The following is a 17,813-nucleotide window of genomic DNA, read 5'->3' as shown; positions in this document are numbered from 1 at the left end:
CAAGTTTTGTCCATCCAGTTCCCTCTTTCAGCTTTCATTTTAGTATCTGCAACTCTGCAAGAGCTTCAATGGCAGAATAGATTTCCTGGCCTTTTTTGATGAAGTTGGAGTAATGGATTCCATTGCTTGTTCAAAAAGAAGAAAAGAAATGGAAGCCATCGATAGGATCAGTGCATTGCCAGATGCACTTATCAGTCACATACTTTCCACACTTCCAACACTGGATGCCGTGAGGACCACTGTTTTGTCTAGAAGATGGATCAACCAGTGGACTTCCATTCAGAACCTGAAGTTTGATGAGGATGATGAATATTTAGCACTGCTCGCAATGACCCTGATCGGTTTGCTAGGTTTGTTAATCGAGCACTTCATTTTCGGGAGTCATCAGACATCCAGAAGTTCACTCTTTGTTTTAATAGGATTGGTTTTCGAGTACATCATCTCTGTCGCTACTAGCACATTCATGATTGCTGTTAGGCGCAGTGTTTTTACATGCAGAACACTGCGGATTTTAAGTTTGGAATTCAGTGGTGGGGATATTACTTTTGATCCTCCTGCATCAGGCTGTTTTCCCAGTCTCGAGTCCCTCAAACTCAAAGTTAGAGTTAGAATTGTAGATCCTGTTGAGCATGAAATGGAAAAGCTTCTTTCTTCCTGCCCTAAACTTGTCCATCTGGGTGTAAGTATTTCAGGAATTGCTGCGTTTCATTTGAAGGTCTCTGCGCCAGAGCTGAAGTGGTTGAAGATAATGTCATTACATCAGCGTTCTCAATTAATTACATTTTGTGTTGGATCCCCAAAGCTTGAAGATCTTTATTTTTTTGGTTTGTATCGTCTGCCAAATTTGTTTTTGGAGAATGCAAAATCCCTGGTCAGAGCTAGGATCTGTAAACTTTCCGTAGAAGAACAACCTTCCTGTCCCAACCGTCCAAATATGCTTCTGGCTCAAATTTCTGGGGTCAAAATATCTGTCTCTTTCGGCTCGTATTCTGGTATCCCAATATCCAAGTCCCTACTAGCTTAATCTGCATGTTCATTATTATTTGTTTTGGCACTTCATAATTTGAATTTGCTTTAGGAAATTTTTGATTTCTACTTGAGTTTTCGTTTGATTAGTATACTTTTATCTTTCACCAAGGATTGCTGCCTCCCTGCTTTTGGTAATTTGACTGAGTTGGAGTTGGTTTTTTGTGATGGCGATTACTGGAAATTTCTCGCAGTTTTACTCCAAAAAGCTCCTAATCTGGAATATCTTGATTTAGAAGATGTAAGTAAAGATCTATGTAAAGCTTATGATTCTCATCGAGTACCAAAATGTAGCTCCTAATTAAGTCATTTCATGTCTAATATTCTTTAAATTGTCAGAAAACTGAAGGTGATTATGAAAGTTCACGCAATCTACCTGAGGTGGTGCCTATATGCCTGTCATCACATCTGAAGAAGATATTAATAAGGGGATTCAAGGGACGGAAATGTGACATGAAAGTGGCAAAGTATTTGTTAGAGAACGGTTATCATTTGAATGAGTTCACCATAATCTGCTGCCATACTAATCTCTTGGACAAGAAAGAGGAGTTACACAAGGAACTTTGTTTGTTTCAGAAGGCAAAGTCTTGTTCCATTTACTTTGATGAAGATGTGCTCAAAGGGCAGAAGGCCTAGTGAGGATGGCTTTAAAACTACTCTTTTTGACTATTGACAAAGCTGGACAGGTGAAGTACCCTTTCTGTAAGACCAAGCAAGTTAAGTCAGATTATAGGACTGTCTTTTGAGGGTCTTAGACTTCGTCACTCAGTTCGATTTAATACAAGACACAATGAGGGTAGTATCTTCATCATGCATATGTCTAATTTTCTTGAGATGAATGTCAATGTTGTTTTGCGGCTTTTGCCAATCGATCACTGCTATGTGGTAACCTTTCTACATCTTTGGTGTGAGCATTTGGGTATTGCTCATCTTATGATCCTGCACATTAGGTTCTTGACACAGCTGGTACCTGTTCTTTATAAGCATATTGTTAGCTCTGCATAGCTGTGCTTGTACTGATAATTTCATTCAGATAGGGTAATCTCTTAACAATTCATCAATTGAAATGCTGTTCTATTTCATTACTTAAGCTTAATACCATTTTGGTAAGCACAGTTAGATTTTGAGTTTGTGACAGTGAACTGAACCCTCGTGGTTAGAGTTGTGCCTTGGCATTTGGTGCTGCTTTGTTGTCTAAATTACTCGCGAAAACTAGCAAATGCAGCAGAAGAATAGGCATTCAATGTGAGATAGTCAGGATCTTCAAGATGTAACATGCCTAAATTTTTGGTCACTTCAAGCCAGACCATAAAATCCAGTATCTCGACAAATAAGATGTAACAGCTGCAAATCATATATTACTCCACCATCACACAATGCATTGATGCATCATTATATTAGCTAACTCTCTAACAGTTACATATCGACTAGCTCCCAACACTCCAATACAGATAGATCAATTCCATGTTACTAAATTAACCAACTCGTTTACTACCATTGAAAATAGTGTATTGATACATAACTATACAGTAACTCTAAAAGGTGAGATCAACGATTATATTTGATAGAAACGTAACAATCTAGCTGGTCGAAATTAGCTCATTCAACTAAATTATGTCAAGTATTTGTGTCATGGGATGACTAAATAGACAGGGACGGAACTACATTATGCAATGAAGGGGTCTGAACCCCCTTTAGCATTATCAATCTCCACTTAATCACTATATAAACCTCATCCTATAATTGTAGTAATTTAGTGTAAATTCATTCATGAAAATCTCCCCTAATCAGTAGCAATGTCAACAAAGAAAAAAGAAAAAGAGAATAACAAGACTTAATATGTATTAATTACACTTAATTTATAAAAAAAAATACGACAATATTACTTAGATCTATAATATTTTGTAATTTGTTATCATGTTCTATATCTCAGTCCCTAAGGTTTAATTATACTGTAAATAGATATATGTTCCACATTTATATATGTTCCGGTTGATCTTTTGCAACTTGATAATGGAATTATATTACTAGTTTATATTAACTTTATAGTTTATCATAGTGTGAATAAGGGTGTTTTTTGTAATTTACGAAGCTTTTATTGACCAAAATTAATAACACCCAAGTCCCAAATCCCAAAAGCTCATCTTACAGAACAGGAAAGTTTCTTCTTTCAGCAGAGAAACTCAGAAAGGAACCACAAGAAGCAGAAGACCAAAACCCCACCATGGAATCATACCATCAGCTTCTTCATCTCAGTTTCAATCACCGGAGGATCAGCAGTGATGAATCCGATCGAAGATGGGAGGACTTGAACCCGGACTGTTTGGTCAACGTTTTCGAAAGAGTGGGAACTGGGTCACTTCTAGTCTCTGTCCCTTTCGTCTGCAAGTCATGGTACAGATCGAGCCTCAACCCTGCTTGCTGGCAACGCCTCGTTGTACCAGACGATGTCCCAGGTACGGATTCTTTCGACATTAATGGGACTGATGATCTTTCAAGTTATGATGCTCAAGATGAAGAGTCTAGATTTAGGTTCTTTGTGAGAAAAAGATTTGCAATTGAGTTTCAGCTTGATTTGAAGGGTTTCTCCACCGCTAGGTTTTTCAAGTTTGTGATTGATCGTAGCATGGGAAATGTGAGGTTTCTTAAGCTGCCTACTGGCTCTAATGCTTTAGAAGGAGTACTTGAACATGTGAAGGAGAAATGCAAGAGTTTTATTGGGTTGAATGTGTGTGATGCCGATATTGGGAAGAAGGCGGCATTGGCGATTGTCAAGTTTGTGCCGAAGATTAGGTACTTGTGGTTGAGGAGGGCGAGAATTGGTAGGCAGGGTCTTATTACTTTATTGCAAGGCTGCAAGGATCTTGAACTTTTGGATGTTAGGGAGTGTTGTGGTTTCGATGAGGGGGATGAGGAAATAGCTAAGCTTGCTGCTAGTATTCCTAAGTTTATGTGTGAGGGTTCTAGAGTTGGACAGGGAGGAGGAGGGCCCAGGGTCTTGTATGGAAACCGTTTTGGAGGGCGACGACTGTTGTATGTTGGAGGAGGACAAAGAGTCTTGAATGTTGGAGGAGGACAAAGAGTCTTGAATGTCCAACGAGGAGGAGAACGAGTTGTGATGACATTAGAGCCTTTAGAGGACAGAGCATGAGTGTGGTGAGGGTAAGGAGGGCAGTTTTCATGTTGATGATGAATTATTGACCTGTTATTGTTATGTGTACCAACTGCATTTATTATTATTCCGTGCATTTTGGTTATGAACACCTAAATCTTGTGTTTGGGAGATATTGTCAATCTATTATCTATGTGTAATCTGGGGGTTCTGATTAGCAAGTAGTAGACAAGCTTTTAGCAGAGCCTCCATGGATGTGGTGAAAGAATGCTATGGCCATTTTTCAAGATCATGGTTTCTTGGCGTTTGATTGCATCCGCCAGTTCTGAGTTCACATTATGGTTCATGATGCGCACCTTCACTCAGTCATGTGCTTTGTACTTGAAGGACTGTTAGCTAGTATTATTAGTAAACATTGCTTGTGTCTTTGCCTTGTACTGGGTTATGTTTAGCCTTTGCTTGTGTCTTTGGCTTCCTGATGTTGTAAGGGTTCATGGTCCAATAATTGTCTTCGATCACTATCTTATTTTGGGATAATGTGTTATGTTGCATCTGTTGATACTTGATAATGTGAACTCAACATGGAAAATTGGTAACCTTGCAACTGTTTCTATAAGGAATTTGGCCTACTCCAACCATTTCAATTAGTTATACTTGTAAAGCTTAGATTCATTTATCATTGTATCGAAGTATGAATCTCTATATATAAAAGAAAGTGACCTTGCAATTGTGTTTGTAAGGATTTGTATCACTCCAACCAATTCTATTTGGTTTTGTTATGAAGCACAGATTACCAACTAGCAATCAGTTCAGGTGTAATGTCATGTCTTATTCTCTTAGAGCAAGCCAAGCGAGTCGTTAATATGTCTACATTTTGAGCATAACCCTTCTGTGACTCCATGCTAGTATGGAGAATACTGATGCAAAAGCTGAGTTTGTAAATTGTAACAGATGATAGTTTACTGCTGCTGATATATCAATATGACATGCATAATGAGAAATTGGCATGGGTTGTCTAAGTTACTTTATATTTGCTATCTGTGTGTTTAATGTTTATTACTAGCTAGCAGAGTAGCAGAAGGGAATGTTTTCTGAGATGATGAAATATTGCATTCTGCTTTTGTATCGAGACATTCTTTGTTCAACAGCAAACTCCTTGGCATTGGATGGCACAACAATCTGCAAATGAGAAATCCAAATACATTGTAATTTGATCAAGCTTAGCTTGGTAAGCATTTTGTCTTTGACTTGTTGGGATATTGAAGGTTTAGGGTCATGTAATTGTATTTGATACGTCTAGTTTTAGGTACGTAGTCGATCACGTCTCGAAGACTCCAATACTCCGGCAAATATTTCTCTTTTAATTTAAAAAAGAAAGAATAGAGCAAAAGCCCTAGGTCAAGAAAACCACAAAGCAAGAAAGAAAGGAAAACTAACACGCATGCATGGATTGGCTTCTGAGTCCCAAACGCAAGTGCCGGACTAAAGATCGAAGAAGATGGGAGGATCTGAACAGAGACTGTTTGGTTAATGTGTTTGAGAAAGTGGGAATTGAGTCTATGCTCTTGGCCATCCCTTTCGTCTGCAAAACGTGGTACAAAACAAGCCTCGATCCTGCATGCTGGAAACGCCTCATCTTTCCGAACACCATTGATCCTTGGAGCTCTGAAGTTGCTTCCAATGATCGTTGGGATTATCATGACGAAACCGAGAGTTCTCGTTTTGAGTACTTCACAAGAAGATTTGCACGCGAATTTGGACTTGAATGGAGACTTTTCAGTGTCCCCAAATTCATCAACAATGTCATTAATCGTAGCAAGGGAGAAGCGCAATATCTCAAGCTACCTGGAATTTGCAGTGGCTATACCTTTGCTATAAGGAAAATCCTGACACACATCAACAAGAATTGCAGCAAGTTTTGCGGGTTGCATCTGTCCGATACGTCCATCGATGAAGATGATACTATTACATCTGCAATAATTGAATTTGTTCCTATTGTTAAGTTCTTGTGCTTGAGCAAGTCACGCATCTGTAGGAATGATCTGGTGAAAATACTGAAAGGCTGCAAAGAACTTGAGGTTTTGGATGTGAGGGAGTGTATTGGTTTCGATGAGGGTGATGAGAAAATATTGGAGCTTGCATGTCACATTCCTAAATTCATGTGTGCTGGTTCAAAATGTATCTGCAACTTTGTGAGTGCTCCTCTGATTGAGATTCATGACGAGGAAGATGAAGATTTGTAGGGCCACATTATGGATGAAGATTTTTGGGACATTATGGACTATTTTGCCAACTGAAGATGGGGAGTGCACCTAATGTTTGAGAAAACTGAAATCGTTTTAAGTCCCAATAGACTGAACTGCAGCCAAAGTTGATTGTATTTGTTTGATAAGCTATTGTATTTCAATAGGGAGCTGAAATTTACACTCCCAAATTTACATTTCACACTCGCACTATTTAGTTTTAAACTATGTGATACGAATGATTCGATCTGCTATTCAGATCATTCATCTATTTCAAAGTTTCTCTCTGTCTCATCACTTCTTCTATCTCCAATTCCTAAATAGCCAGATTTCATTCTGTGGCACCTCGCGAAGATTCATCGCTAACAAAAAGCACACTGTGATTGGGTTGGACATTCCATGCATACCGTTGTTTATGCCAACTATGTACTCTGTGGCGAACGAAGTAAGACTATAACTACATGTTACAAATAAGGAGTCTAGTTTGGTTAGTACCATGTTTGGTGTCACTGGATATTAAAATAAATGAGTTTACGTAACACATTGTTTTCATTTTGGTCTCTTTAGATGGTGTTATTGTGAGTACCCAAATTGGTTATCCTTAGAAAACACCATCATTCTAAACCACAAATTAAGCAAAACTACTCTAATACCATGTAATACCAAATATGGGTTAATATTAGTATAACTTAAGGCAACCCACACGGTCTAGGAAAGTCTTAACAAATAAGGTGTAATGAAGTCTGAGTATCAAACGTGCACTAAGAGTTAGAGTTTCAATGATACGTACTGTATTTAGGGCTTTAGGCTAGGGTCCTAGGGTTTATGGGTTTATACTTTATAAAGTTTTAAGAGCTCTAAAGATCAAACAGAGAGCCAAATAAAACCACACAATGACACACCTATCTTGATTTGAGAGTTTGCACACACACACACACCTAGAGTATAAAGACTCGATTAATCTTGTCACAATGTCTGCTCACACACAGAACCGCTGCTTGCCAGTTCCGTGATATCCAAGCGTATGAGTAGCTGTTTGATTCGATGGAGGAGGCGAGAGGGAAGGAAAGGATGGAATTGTGGTTGGAATGGTGGGAACTGATATATATAGTTTGGAAGTCTCTACTCTAGTTTAAAAATAACTTACCTACCTACCCTCTTTAGGAATTAGGAGATTTCTTCACGATGGTAAGTTGTTTACCATCTATGCTAGAGAGAGCTTTATCTAGTTAACAGTGATGACTTGAAAACAGATTATATTATCAACCAGATTACGAGGAATTGAGTTTGAAGGTACGTATGCCAAGCACTTCATTTCATGTGAATGGAATCACTATGGGATTTTAGTGAACCACGTACGTATATCTACAAGATTACATGAAATCATCAGCTATTTCTATATATATCGCCCATTATTCTAATCCATTCCTCATCACTACCAAATCTAACGAACTGTGTTCTTAATCGTCTTCAAACTTTCCAATTCCAAAGGATTCATTTACTTTTAGTTAGGTAATCGTGTTGTACTGGTTTCAAGTTTTTACATGCATGGTTTTCAAGTTAATTTTTACATGAATTGTCATTTTCCTTTTAGGATATTCATTTTGTGTGTGTCTTTGTCTAATGCTGATAAGAATATGAATTCTGATTTCATGTAGTGATAGGTTATCAAGTTAGAATAAAATTATGTTTCCTTCTATATATTTAAAAAAGTACCATGTAATTTCCTATGTAATAAAAAGAAGATGATTCTCCGATCTATTTGCTATCTCTCTCTCTTACTTTTAACATTTCTCATACAATAATAAATAAATAAATGAATAAAAAGAATCTGGGTCAACAAATATATAAGGCTATAAGCAGTTCAAGACTAAGAGTCATCTTCTGCGCAAAAAGCCAAAAACCCTAGGTCAAGAAAACTTGCAACACCAGGAAGGAAAACTAACCCGTATGGATTGGCTTCCGAGTCCCAGACGCAAGTGCCAGACTGAAGATCGAAGAAGATGGGAGGATTTAAACACAGATTGTTTGGTTAATGTGTTTGAGAAAGCGGGAATGGAGCCTTTGCTCTTGGTCATCCCTTTTGTCTGCAAATCGTGGTACAGAACAAGCCTCGATCCTGCATGCTGGAAACGCCTTATCTTCCCTGACACTGACACTGAGAAAGGAAGCATTGATCCTTGGAGCTCTGAAGTTGGTACTAATGATCCTTGGAACTACCATAACGAAACTGAGAGTTCTCGCTTTCAATACAACTTCACAAAAAGGTTTGCACGCGAATATGAACTTCAATGCAGACTTATCAGGATACCCCAATTTATCAAAAATGTTATTAATCGAAGCAAGGGAGAATCGCAGTTTCTCAAGCTACCTCGAATTTGCAGTTACTATCCCTAAGCGATAAGGGAAATCCTGGCACACATAAACAAGAATTGCAGCAAGTTTTGCGGGTTGCATCTGTCCGATGCGTCAATCGATGAAGAAGAGACATCTGCAATTGTCGAATTTGTTCCTAATGTTAAGTTCTTGTGCTTGAGAAAGTCTCGCATCAATAAGAATGATCTGGTGGAAATACTGAAAGGCTGCAAACAACTTGAAGTATTGGATGTGAGGGAGTGTCTTGGTTTTGATGAGGGTGATGAGGAAATATGGGAGCTTGCAACTCACATTCCTAAATTCATGTATGCTGGTAGCTGCAAATTTGTGAGTGCTCCCCTGAATGAGATTCTTGGCGAGGAAGATGAAGATTTGTGGGACTACAATCACGACATTGGCGAGGAAGATGAAGATTTGGGGGACTACAATCACGACATTGTGGACTATTTTTCCGACTGAATACCATATATCATCACCCTCTTGCATTGGTTAAATACCCGGATCGAGGAAACATAAATCGTTTTAAGACCCACCAGACTGCACTTCAGCCAAAGTTGATAGTATTTGTTCAATAAGCTATTCTATTTCAATATGTGATACGAATGATTCGATTTGCTATTTATATATCTTTCATCTATTTCATGAGGACTAATGGAGTAGTAGTTTCCAGACTAGTAGATGAGGACTAGTAGTTTCTAGACTTGAGCCATTTTGAGATTGTTGGGGTTCTTGAGGTTCATGAGGACTAATGGAGGTGGGTTATAGACATTTTGTTCTTGAAATTGACTAGTGTGAATCTATTTCTGCATAGAATTTAGGCTAACTTGGGTTGTACTGGACATGATGTATGCTGACAGCTAGAATGAACTTTTGTTTTGCAACTTTGAAAGTCTTTTTGTTTTCCTAAAGTTTTTAGTTGATTCATAGTTTGATAGCACTCATCATTGCTTGAATGGTAGAAATTGAGAAGAGCTCATGGACACCGATGCGAATCGTATATATAACAATAGAGCAGAATACAACAGAATGAGTAAGTATTAAACAAGTGAAACTGATCCCAAAACTAAAACATAATGCATCTAGGATGGATGCTTGAAAAACAATAATTCCACAAGGTAAACAGACGTGTATAGTGTATAGACTCGATCAATCCTGTAACTGTGTCTACTCACACAGGTTTCGTGATTTTCAAGGATGAGTGTTTAGTTCGATGGAGGAGGTGAGATGGAAGGAATTGATGGAATGGTGGGAAGTGAAGGGATCGTAGTGGGAAAGGTGGGGAATGTAGTGGCTGGAAGTGGAGGAAGAGTGAACTTGGGAGCAGTGGGAAGGTTTGGCAATGTTGGATTTGGGAGAGAAGGCATTTGGGTGCCTGGCACAGATGGGATTTGTGTTGTGGGTTTTGGCAGAGTTGGCAATGGAGGCAGTGTAGTAGGCACAGGCAGTGTTGGCAATGAAGGCAGTGGAGGGAATCCTTTTGGAATTGAAGTCTGCAATAGGTGCCTGGCGCCGAAGCTCATGTCAATGCTGGACAAACACAATGCTGCTACCATGATAGATAATAAGGAACAATGCTTGAGACCTGCCATTTTAGTTGAAAATCTAGAACTTGATATTTGTTTCTTGTTTGAGTTGTTCAAGATAGAGTACGTGAAGGGTATTTATAGAGAGTGAGACTCCAAAGTTCTCAATGTTTGATGAGATTTAGCTGGGGTAGTGTAGAATAGTGGTACTGGTTAGCTTACCTTCTCAATTCTCATATATATAAAGTCTGCTCAAGTCTAAAATTACCTCACCTACCTACCCTTTTAGGGGATTGCTTGCCAAAGCTCAGCTGTCTATCACCTAATCTAAACAGAGTTCTACCTATCAACCATAGTTTAGTTCACAACAGTTGATTTTCTTCTAACAGACTGATTGTATTGTATGTGCATTAGTCAAGTCCAAAATGATATCAGTAAAATCTAAGCCTAGAAGTTTAAATGGCACAAGTTCTAGGCATAGATTTGGTGCAACGAAAGCTTTCAGTGATGCTGCATTGCTTGAGTTCTGAAGAAACAAGGAGCTAAGCATGAACAATAGGCTTGCTATGGTTGTTATTGGGAAAAAGAAAAAATGTTTTGTTTTGAGTTGGGCCAAAAAATAGTAACGTTTACACTATCGTAGTTTTAAAGCAATAGTAACGTTTAAAATTGAAAGAAGCAACAACGTACCATGAAACTATTCAAGTCAAAAACATGAGAAAATACCATATGTTTTTTCTTTTTTCTTTTTTTTGAATAGAAGGAAAAATACCATATGTAAAAAGATGATATGACTTTCATCTATAACGGGTAATGATCGAAATTGTGACTAAAATATAGATATGTGTTGTCGTTTTTTTTTTTTATGAGACATTAATGTAAGTTCAAGATTAAGTAATATTTTAACCGTCATAAATTGTCCAGTTAGTAAAAATTTAGGTGTGTATCCTTATGTTCATGTTCATGTACAATTACAGCCGACGGTGATTGTATTGATAATTACCGAAATCAACTTGGTCTAAATTCAGACCAAAAAAATTTCATAAATTATAAGGACTAAAGCGCAAATAGGGATCTTACATTTACAAGGACTAAAGCGCAACTTGGTCTTACCTCTTTGCAAAGAAGCAAAGCTTGCATACTTAGTTGCTGCACTTCATTTTATCTTTTAGGCTTTTAGCTCTCTGCTTCTCACAAGGACATGGCTTTCTTGGTCACTGTAAGTACTCTCTTCTCCTTATCTTTCAATACAGATGACGCTGTTTGCCTACTTCACGCATTTGGTTTGACATTTCAGTAATTCAGTTTCTGTTTCTACCGACATAAAACTTGTTTATATATTTCATGTTCTTAGATTGCTCTTATGTTCATTTTAGTTTCTGGGCATTTTGTGCTTGTAATTATCTAAGTACTTTGAAGAAAAATGCTCTTCTGGGTGTCAAACCATCTCAAATTATTGGAAATGGAAGACTGTGTCTTTTGAGTCTAAGGTGTTTGTTAAAATGCATAGCTGATATTTCCTTTTAGACTTGTCTTAACAGCTTACGCCATTTTCATTACTCATAGAATCTTGTGCCCAAGTTCTTGATGTATTGTTTCTTGGGTCTTCTTCTAACTGCTCCCTACAGTTTACTTAGTGAATTTTCATTATCTGGTGTTGAAATATGGCTATGTAAAATCAATGTGCAATGCCCTGTACTGGAATTATCATTATCATTATCTGGTTTTATTTTGGTCTGAACTAGTTCTTACCCTCTTGCAGATATGATTGTGTCAATTCACTTGCAGAGTTTCTTATCAGACTTACTTAGGAATACTATTAGGGTCATATTGTTACAGGCTACAAACAGTGGTTAATATCTTGTACTTCACAGTATGCAGCATTTATTTTTGTAATTATCAAAGGCCTCGAAGAGCGAAATGTCTTTCGTAGTAACCTCATCCTCCATTGTCAGCTCCTCATATTTTAACCAGCGCAGTGGTTCTAGGTTGAGATGTTGTGGGAGTACTTGTAAAGTTTCATACTTTCCCTTTATTCGATGCAAGTATCTGTCTTGCATTACTGAGAATATCCATACAGTGTTGAGAAGGAAACCAAATGATATCTTAATGTCCACGGTGATGAATTGCACAAAACCCAATTTTCAATCCATCACTGATGAAGACACAGTTTTTATTGATTTGGGTGATCAAGGAAATGAAGATGGTGAAGATATAGATTCACCTTGGGAAGGGGCAGTTGTTTACAAGAGAAACGCTTCGATAACACATGTCGAGTACTGTACTACATTAGAGAGGCTTGGGTTGGGAAACCTTTCAACCACGGTCTCCAAATCTAGGGCTTCAGTGATGGGGTTACGGGTCACCAAAGCTGTGAAGGACTATCCAAATGGCACGCCAGTTCAGATTTCCATTGACATCACAAGGAGAAAGCAAAAACTGAGGCTTGATGGGATCATTAAAACTGTCATCACACTGACTTGCAACAGGTATCCACCAATTGCACATTGCCTCTGTTACGCACTACTATAATATTCACTTTTTCATATGCCCATGTTTTTGCACTTGCAATTTTTCGAGTTGATTTTAAGAAACTGTCAAATTATCTTTTTCTGGTGCTGTTTTGATGCCCTTATGTTCGTTATATGACTTATATCTGCATATCACTATATCTAGTACTGGAAAAGAAAATATGTCTTCGTCTGAACACACTACGTATGTAGTCAAATCCCTGTGTGTTGGATAAGTTAAGATGTCCCTAGGTTGGCTTGTAGTATGGAAATGAACTAATAACAATATATTTTGAGTTTACAGACTAGTGTGGCCATCAGAAAGTACAAGGTATGTTACCATGTCTGTTAGGAAAAGAAATTAAGCCCTCGATTAGGTCAGCTGTAGATATATGCAAGTAGGGAGCAGATGCTCGGAGGAAGCCCCATGAGCTTTAGATGTAACATAGATATTGGGGGAGAGAGAATTAATCAAAGAGAAACAGGGACTACTAAGAGAACATCTATTCTGCTCTCCTGCCGATGAATGTTGGTTGCTTATTCAAACAACTGAGAGTAGGTTGGTATAATGTAATATGATAAGTAAAGGGGTGAAAGATGAAACACAATGTAATGATTTCCCTCATTTAGTTTATGAAATAACATTTCATGTTTGTGTGAAAGGTGTGGTGATCCAGCAGCTGAGTCCATATTCTCCAACTTCTCACTTCTCCTAACTGATGAACCCATAGAAGAACCTGATATAATCAATATGGGAGTGATATATGGAGACAATGCCAAAACTCATACGGGATTTGGTGGGGAGGAAAATGAGGACGACTCAATTGATTTCGAGGATCAGCTGTATTTCCGCCCAGAGGACAAAGAAATAGATATTTCAAAGCACATAAGAGACTCGGTGCATCTGGAGATTACTATCTCTGCGACATGCAACCCAAATTGCAAGGGGCTGTGTCTCAATTGTGGTAAAAATTTGAACACTAGCAATTGTATTTGTGGCAAACAGGAGGTAAAGAAGACTACTTTTGGACCTCTTGGAAATCTAAAGAAGCAAATGCAGAAAAAATAACCTAAACTTCATGTATATTTTTCATAAACAACCCAGCACTTTGTTCATGCTCATCTAAATTTTTATAGAATTACTATTCTTCGATATATCCTTATGTTTGTGGAGTTTTTTTGTTCTTATATCTTGCTAAACACATGAACCCAAACCTCATTTCTTCAAGATAAACCACAAATTTCAAACTGGAAGATACCCTTCACTTGATCAATGTATTTAGCTGCTTATGTACCTCTTCTTTGAGTTACCAATTTAGCCTCCCCTCAACATTTGCTTTAGGACTTTTGGCACTAGCTTTTAGAACCATCAACACTTCAGACATTATTTGTTGAAACAGTAATAAGTAGAAGCAACTGTTCGAGAAATATGCCAAATGCTTCCTCATGGATTACTTCAAGTGCTTCATGATCTTCACCACAATGCTGTACCAATACAACGATGGTAGGCTACATTTCTTTTGTAAAGCAAGGCTGAAATCTATGGTTACCTTTGATTATTAGGAAGTTTACAAAGTTTAGGTAGACCGTGCATCATCCTTAATTCTCTTCCTTGTTTTGCTCACCTTGATAACAAGCAAATCATCCTCAATAGACACCTTGACATTCTGTTTAGAGAGTCCTGGCATGTCGAACAGCATTGTGATCTCATTCTTGTCGTCTTTGAAGTCCCAAAGCGCACGAACCTCACCTCCTGATCGACTTCTGTGCCGACTAGAGAGGAAGCTTCTGTTTTATTGCCAACTAGAGCTTGAAGATTGCTTGATGGTAAGGCTACATTAGTATCAATAACGTATAGGAGCAAGCAACCCCAGACTATCAGCAACAAGTTAGTAACCCCAGAACACATACAAGATCAAGACGATAGGCGATTGCATTATTGATTCACTCATCTTCACCCTTTATTCGTAACGTTTCTTGAGCTGAAGTTGTATTTTTTAGTAGTAAAGCTTTAGATTTCTTAACCTATGACTTCGTTACTACTTTGGAAAATTTAAACCCCCGAAAATAATCAAACCAATACATAAATTTGCTATATGTCAAGGTGTGTGCTCGCTCTGTTCATGAAACATATGTATACATCAACTTGGAGGAATGATTCTATTATCGAATTGGCCAATTGGTTGATTAAGGGTGTGTTTGGTGCAGCTTGGCTTATAAGAAAAGCTGGCTTATAAGCTATCCTGAGAATAAGTGACTGAAAAGCAAAGTATGTCTGAGTGTTTGGTAAACTGACTTTTAATAGGTGCTGTTAGTGTTAAAAGCAGTGGAAGGTGTTTGGTAAACTCCCCAACTAAAAGTGCTTTTAATTTGCAGAATGACCATTTTGGACATGAAACTAAAACTAACTTCTTGTACTATAATTTATTTATGGTTTGTTTAACTTTGTCCATATAAATTAATATTTACTAACTATTTTTATTAATCATGATGATTATGTGATAAAATTGAATAATTTGACATGAAGTATCAACAAAAATTATTTTAACACATCAAAACATTGCCGATAATAACATTAATAACCTGCAAACCATGTCTTAAAGTAACATAAAGTAGTAACAAAAGAATTGTTTAACACATCAAAACATTCATGATACCAACATATCAAAATACTTTGTTCATATGTATCAAGTAACTAACAAAAATATCTTGACACATTTAAAAATTTGCGGTACCACGTGCTCTCATCAAACTTTGAGCAATTTCTTTTCTTATTGCTTCCATTTCTTGTGCAACATGACCATGATTTTCTTCTTCTGCATCATCCATCTCCATCTCATCATTTGATATGCCAACCGAATTTTCATCAATGTCAAAATGCCTATCATGATTCGCATGTCTTCGTATATAATTATGAAGAGTCATGGTTGCAATAACAATCTTCACTTGCTTCTTAAATGAAAAACCTTCCATGTTTCTTAAAATATGCCATTTCTTTTTCCAAGCTCCAAATGTGCGTTCTATAACGCCTCTAAGAGAAGAGTGTGCTTGGTTAAATACCTCTTTTTCATTTCTTGGCCCTTGCCCACGATATTCTTGAAAATGTTGTTTTGGACCTTTATAGGGTCCCAAAAATCCATTCATTTGTGGGTATCCCGCATCAACGACATAATATTTTCCTATCAAATAAATTTTCTAAATTTAACAAAACTCCACATTAAAGTTTATAAAAATATATATAAAAAAATTAAATGATTACCTTGTGGAGGTTTAGGAAACTTCGAATTGGGATTTCGAAGAACTGATTGAAACACCCTTGTATCATGAGCAGACCCTTCCCAACCGGCACATACAAATGTAAATTGCATATTAAAATCACACACCGCCATAACATTTTGGGTTGGTATCCCTTTTCTACCAATAAATGGTATTTGATGTTGAGGAGATATCGAAGCGGGAATATGCACTCCATCAATAGCACCAATGCAATCCTTAAAATAATGCAAATATTTATCAGTAATATAAACAATTAATATAAACTAATTGATCAATTAAAAAAAAAAATTAAAGTACCTTAAAATGCGGCATGTATCTCTTATCCCTCATTATCTCCGGCGCAACACTTTCAAATTCTGGATCCAACGGCTTGATCATTTTCTCACCATATGAACACAACATATCTAATGCTTTTCCAAAATACCTACTAACGGTTTCCCCGGAATGTTGAAACCGTTCTCTTGCCGTCATATTCCCACATCCATGTCCTAGAATATTTAGTATTAATGCCACTACTTCAATATGACTTGTTCTATTTGAACCCAGCACCCTAAATTCGGTCTCCAAGTCACTACATAAATGATAAAATACTTCCTTGTGCATTCTAAATTCATTATAACACCGACTTGGATGACCTTGTAATACTTCCATTACCCATTTATTACCTGTTTGAGACGATGTCATGCAAGAATTTTTATGAACATAACTCTCATAATAATGTTGAATGAGGAGAGTATTAAATTGTATGCTTCGTATGTATATCTCATCCTCAATGTCATCTTTCTCTGACATTGTTCATATATTCATTCAAACCTGCAAACATAAACTCCAATTCGTAAATGATGTATTAGTTGTGAAGTAAGCAATGAAAAAAATAGTAAAAAAAAAAAAAAAACTAGATAATATAATAATAATAAATAATAAAAAAACAAAATTCATTCAACGTCATCTTTCTCTGACATTGTTCATATATTCATTCAAACCTGCAAATATAAATTCCAATTCGTAAATGATGTATTAGTTGTGAAGTAAGCAATGAAAAAATAGTAAAAAAAAAACTGATAATATAATAATAATAAATAAATAAATAAAAAAGTAAAGCTCATATAAATGAATATTAAACAGTAAAAATATAAAATAACAAATTCATAATCATGTCAAACATTATATAGTGAATTGATACAAAAACTTGTCCAACATAATAATATTTCAACAGTATCTTAACAAAATCATAAAAACAAAACTCAAGCACAACATAAACTTAATTTTCAGCCATCTCAAATTTCAGATACTCCAACTTCATGTGAGGACATTCCATACAACAAAACATCTCCCTCTTCTCTTTATTTAGGAACAACCGACTTGCAAAAAAAAAACATCTTAGTACCCTGCTCGGCCCCAGGCAAAGAACTGACCACCTTCATCACTTCTTTAATACTAGTGCCATCACTTGTTTCTACACTCTTATTGATCATAGAACTTGCTGTACTTCTACTCTCAATAGCCTCACACATTCGGTCAATTTTTTGTGCTAAAAGAGCAGCACCTCCTACCCTTCTAGGTTTTGTAACAACACCTTTGCCTTTCCCAACACATTTCCTTTTCTTCTTTTAGTAGGGTGTGATGTATCTTCAGAATCAAAAACTCTCTTCAAGGTTTTTGCTGATTGTCCCCTTGGTTTGGACTTTCAGGCAAAGGTGGTGATGCACCTGGTATATAAGCATACATACCGGTGGCTGAAGTCCCC

General features: G+C 37.0%; 5 protein-coding genes across 5 annotated transcripts in view; 4 read left to right on the top strand and 1 right to left on the bottom strand.

Annotated features, from left to right (window-relative positions):
- Nucleotides 1-112: 112 nt before the first annotated feature.
- On the top strand, nt 113-1,662 carry LOC101294996 (F-box/FBD/LRR-repeat protein At1g13780-like). Its single transcript, XM_004308735.1, has 3 exons — nt 113-715; nt 1,079-1,267; nt 1,366-1,662. Exons 1-3 carry the CDS (start codon nt 113-115, stop codon nt 1,660-1,662), a joined length of 1,089 nt encoding a protein of 362 aa, XP_004308783.1.
- Nucleotides 1,663-3,272: 1,610 nt separating this feature from the next.
- LOC101294889 lies at nt 3,273-5,346 on the top strand. The gene is made up of 2 exons (XM_004307336.1): nt 3,273-3,482; nt 3,625-5,346. Exons 1-2 carry the CDS (start codon nt 3,325-3,327, stop codon nt 4,175-4,177), a joined length of 711 nt encoding a protein of 236 aa, XP_004307384.1. The 5' UTR covers nt 3,273-3,324; the 3' UTR covers nt 4,178-5,346.
- Nucleotides 5,347-5,583: 237 nt separating this feature from the next.
- On the top strand, nt 5,584-6,381 carry LOC101294710 (F-box protein FBW2-like). The gene has a single exon (XM_004308734.1). It carries the CDS (start codon nt 5,584-5,586, stop codon nt 6,379-6,381), a length of 798 nt encoding a protein of 265 aa, XP_004308782.1.
- A 5,018-nt stretch (nt 6,382-11,399) lies between these two features.
- LOC101294601 lies at nt 11,400-13,905 on the top strand. Its single transcript, XM_004307335.1, has 3 exons — nt 11,400-11,499; nt 12,043-12,769; nt 13,454-13,905. The coding sequence occupies exons 2-3, from the start codon at nt 12,201-12,203 to the stop codon at nt 13,857-13,859; spliced, it is 975 nt and encodes a 324-aa protein (XP_004307383.1). The 5' UTR covers nt 11,400-11,499; nt 12,043-12,200; the 3' UTR covers nt 13,860-13,905.
- Nucleotides 13,906-15,508: 1,603 nt separating this feature from the next.
- The window catches only part of LOC101294412 (putative nuclease HARBI1-like), a 4,534-nt gene continuing 2,229 nt past the window's right edge, over nt 15,509-17,813 (bottom strand). The window contains exons 2-4 of the mRNA XM_004308733.1: nt 16,364-16,879; nt 16,050-16,281; nt 15,509-15,969 (exon numbers count right to left, since the gene is read on the bottom strand). Coding sequence (XP_004308781.1) covers nt 15,509-15,969; nt 16,050-16,281; nt 16,364-16,858 — 1,188 coding nt within the window. The 5' untranslated portion in view covers nt 16,859-16,879. The remainder of the gene's footprint in view (nt 15,970-16,049; nt 16,282-16,363; nt 16,880-17,813) is intronic.

Source organism: Fragaria vesca, linkage group LG7, assembly GCF_000184155.1.
Source record: "Fragaria vesca subsp. vesca linkage group LG7, FraVesHawaii_1.0, whole genome shotgun sequence".
NCBI classification, from domain to species: Eukaryota; Viridiplantae; Streptophyta; class Magnoliopsida; order Rosales; family Rosaceae; genus Fragaria; species Fragaria vesca.
This window is presented reverse-complemented; position numbering and strand designations above follow the sequence as displayed.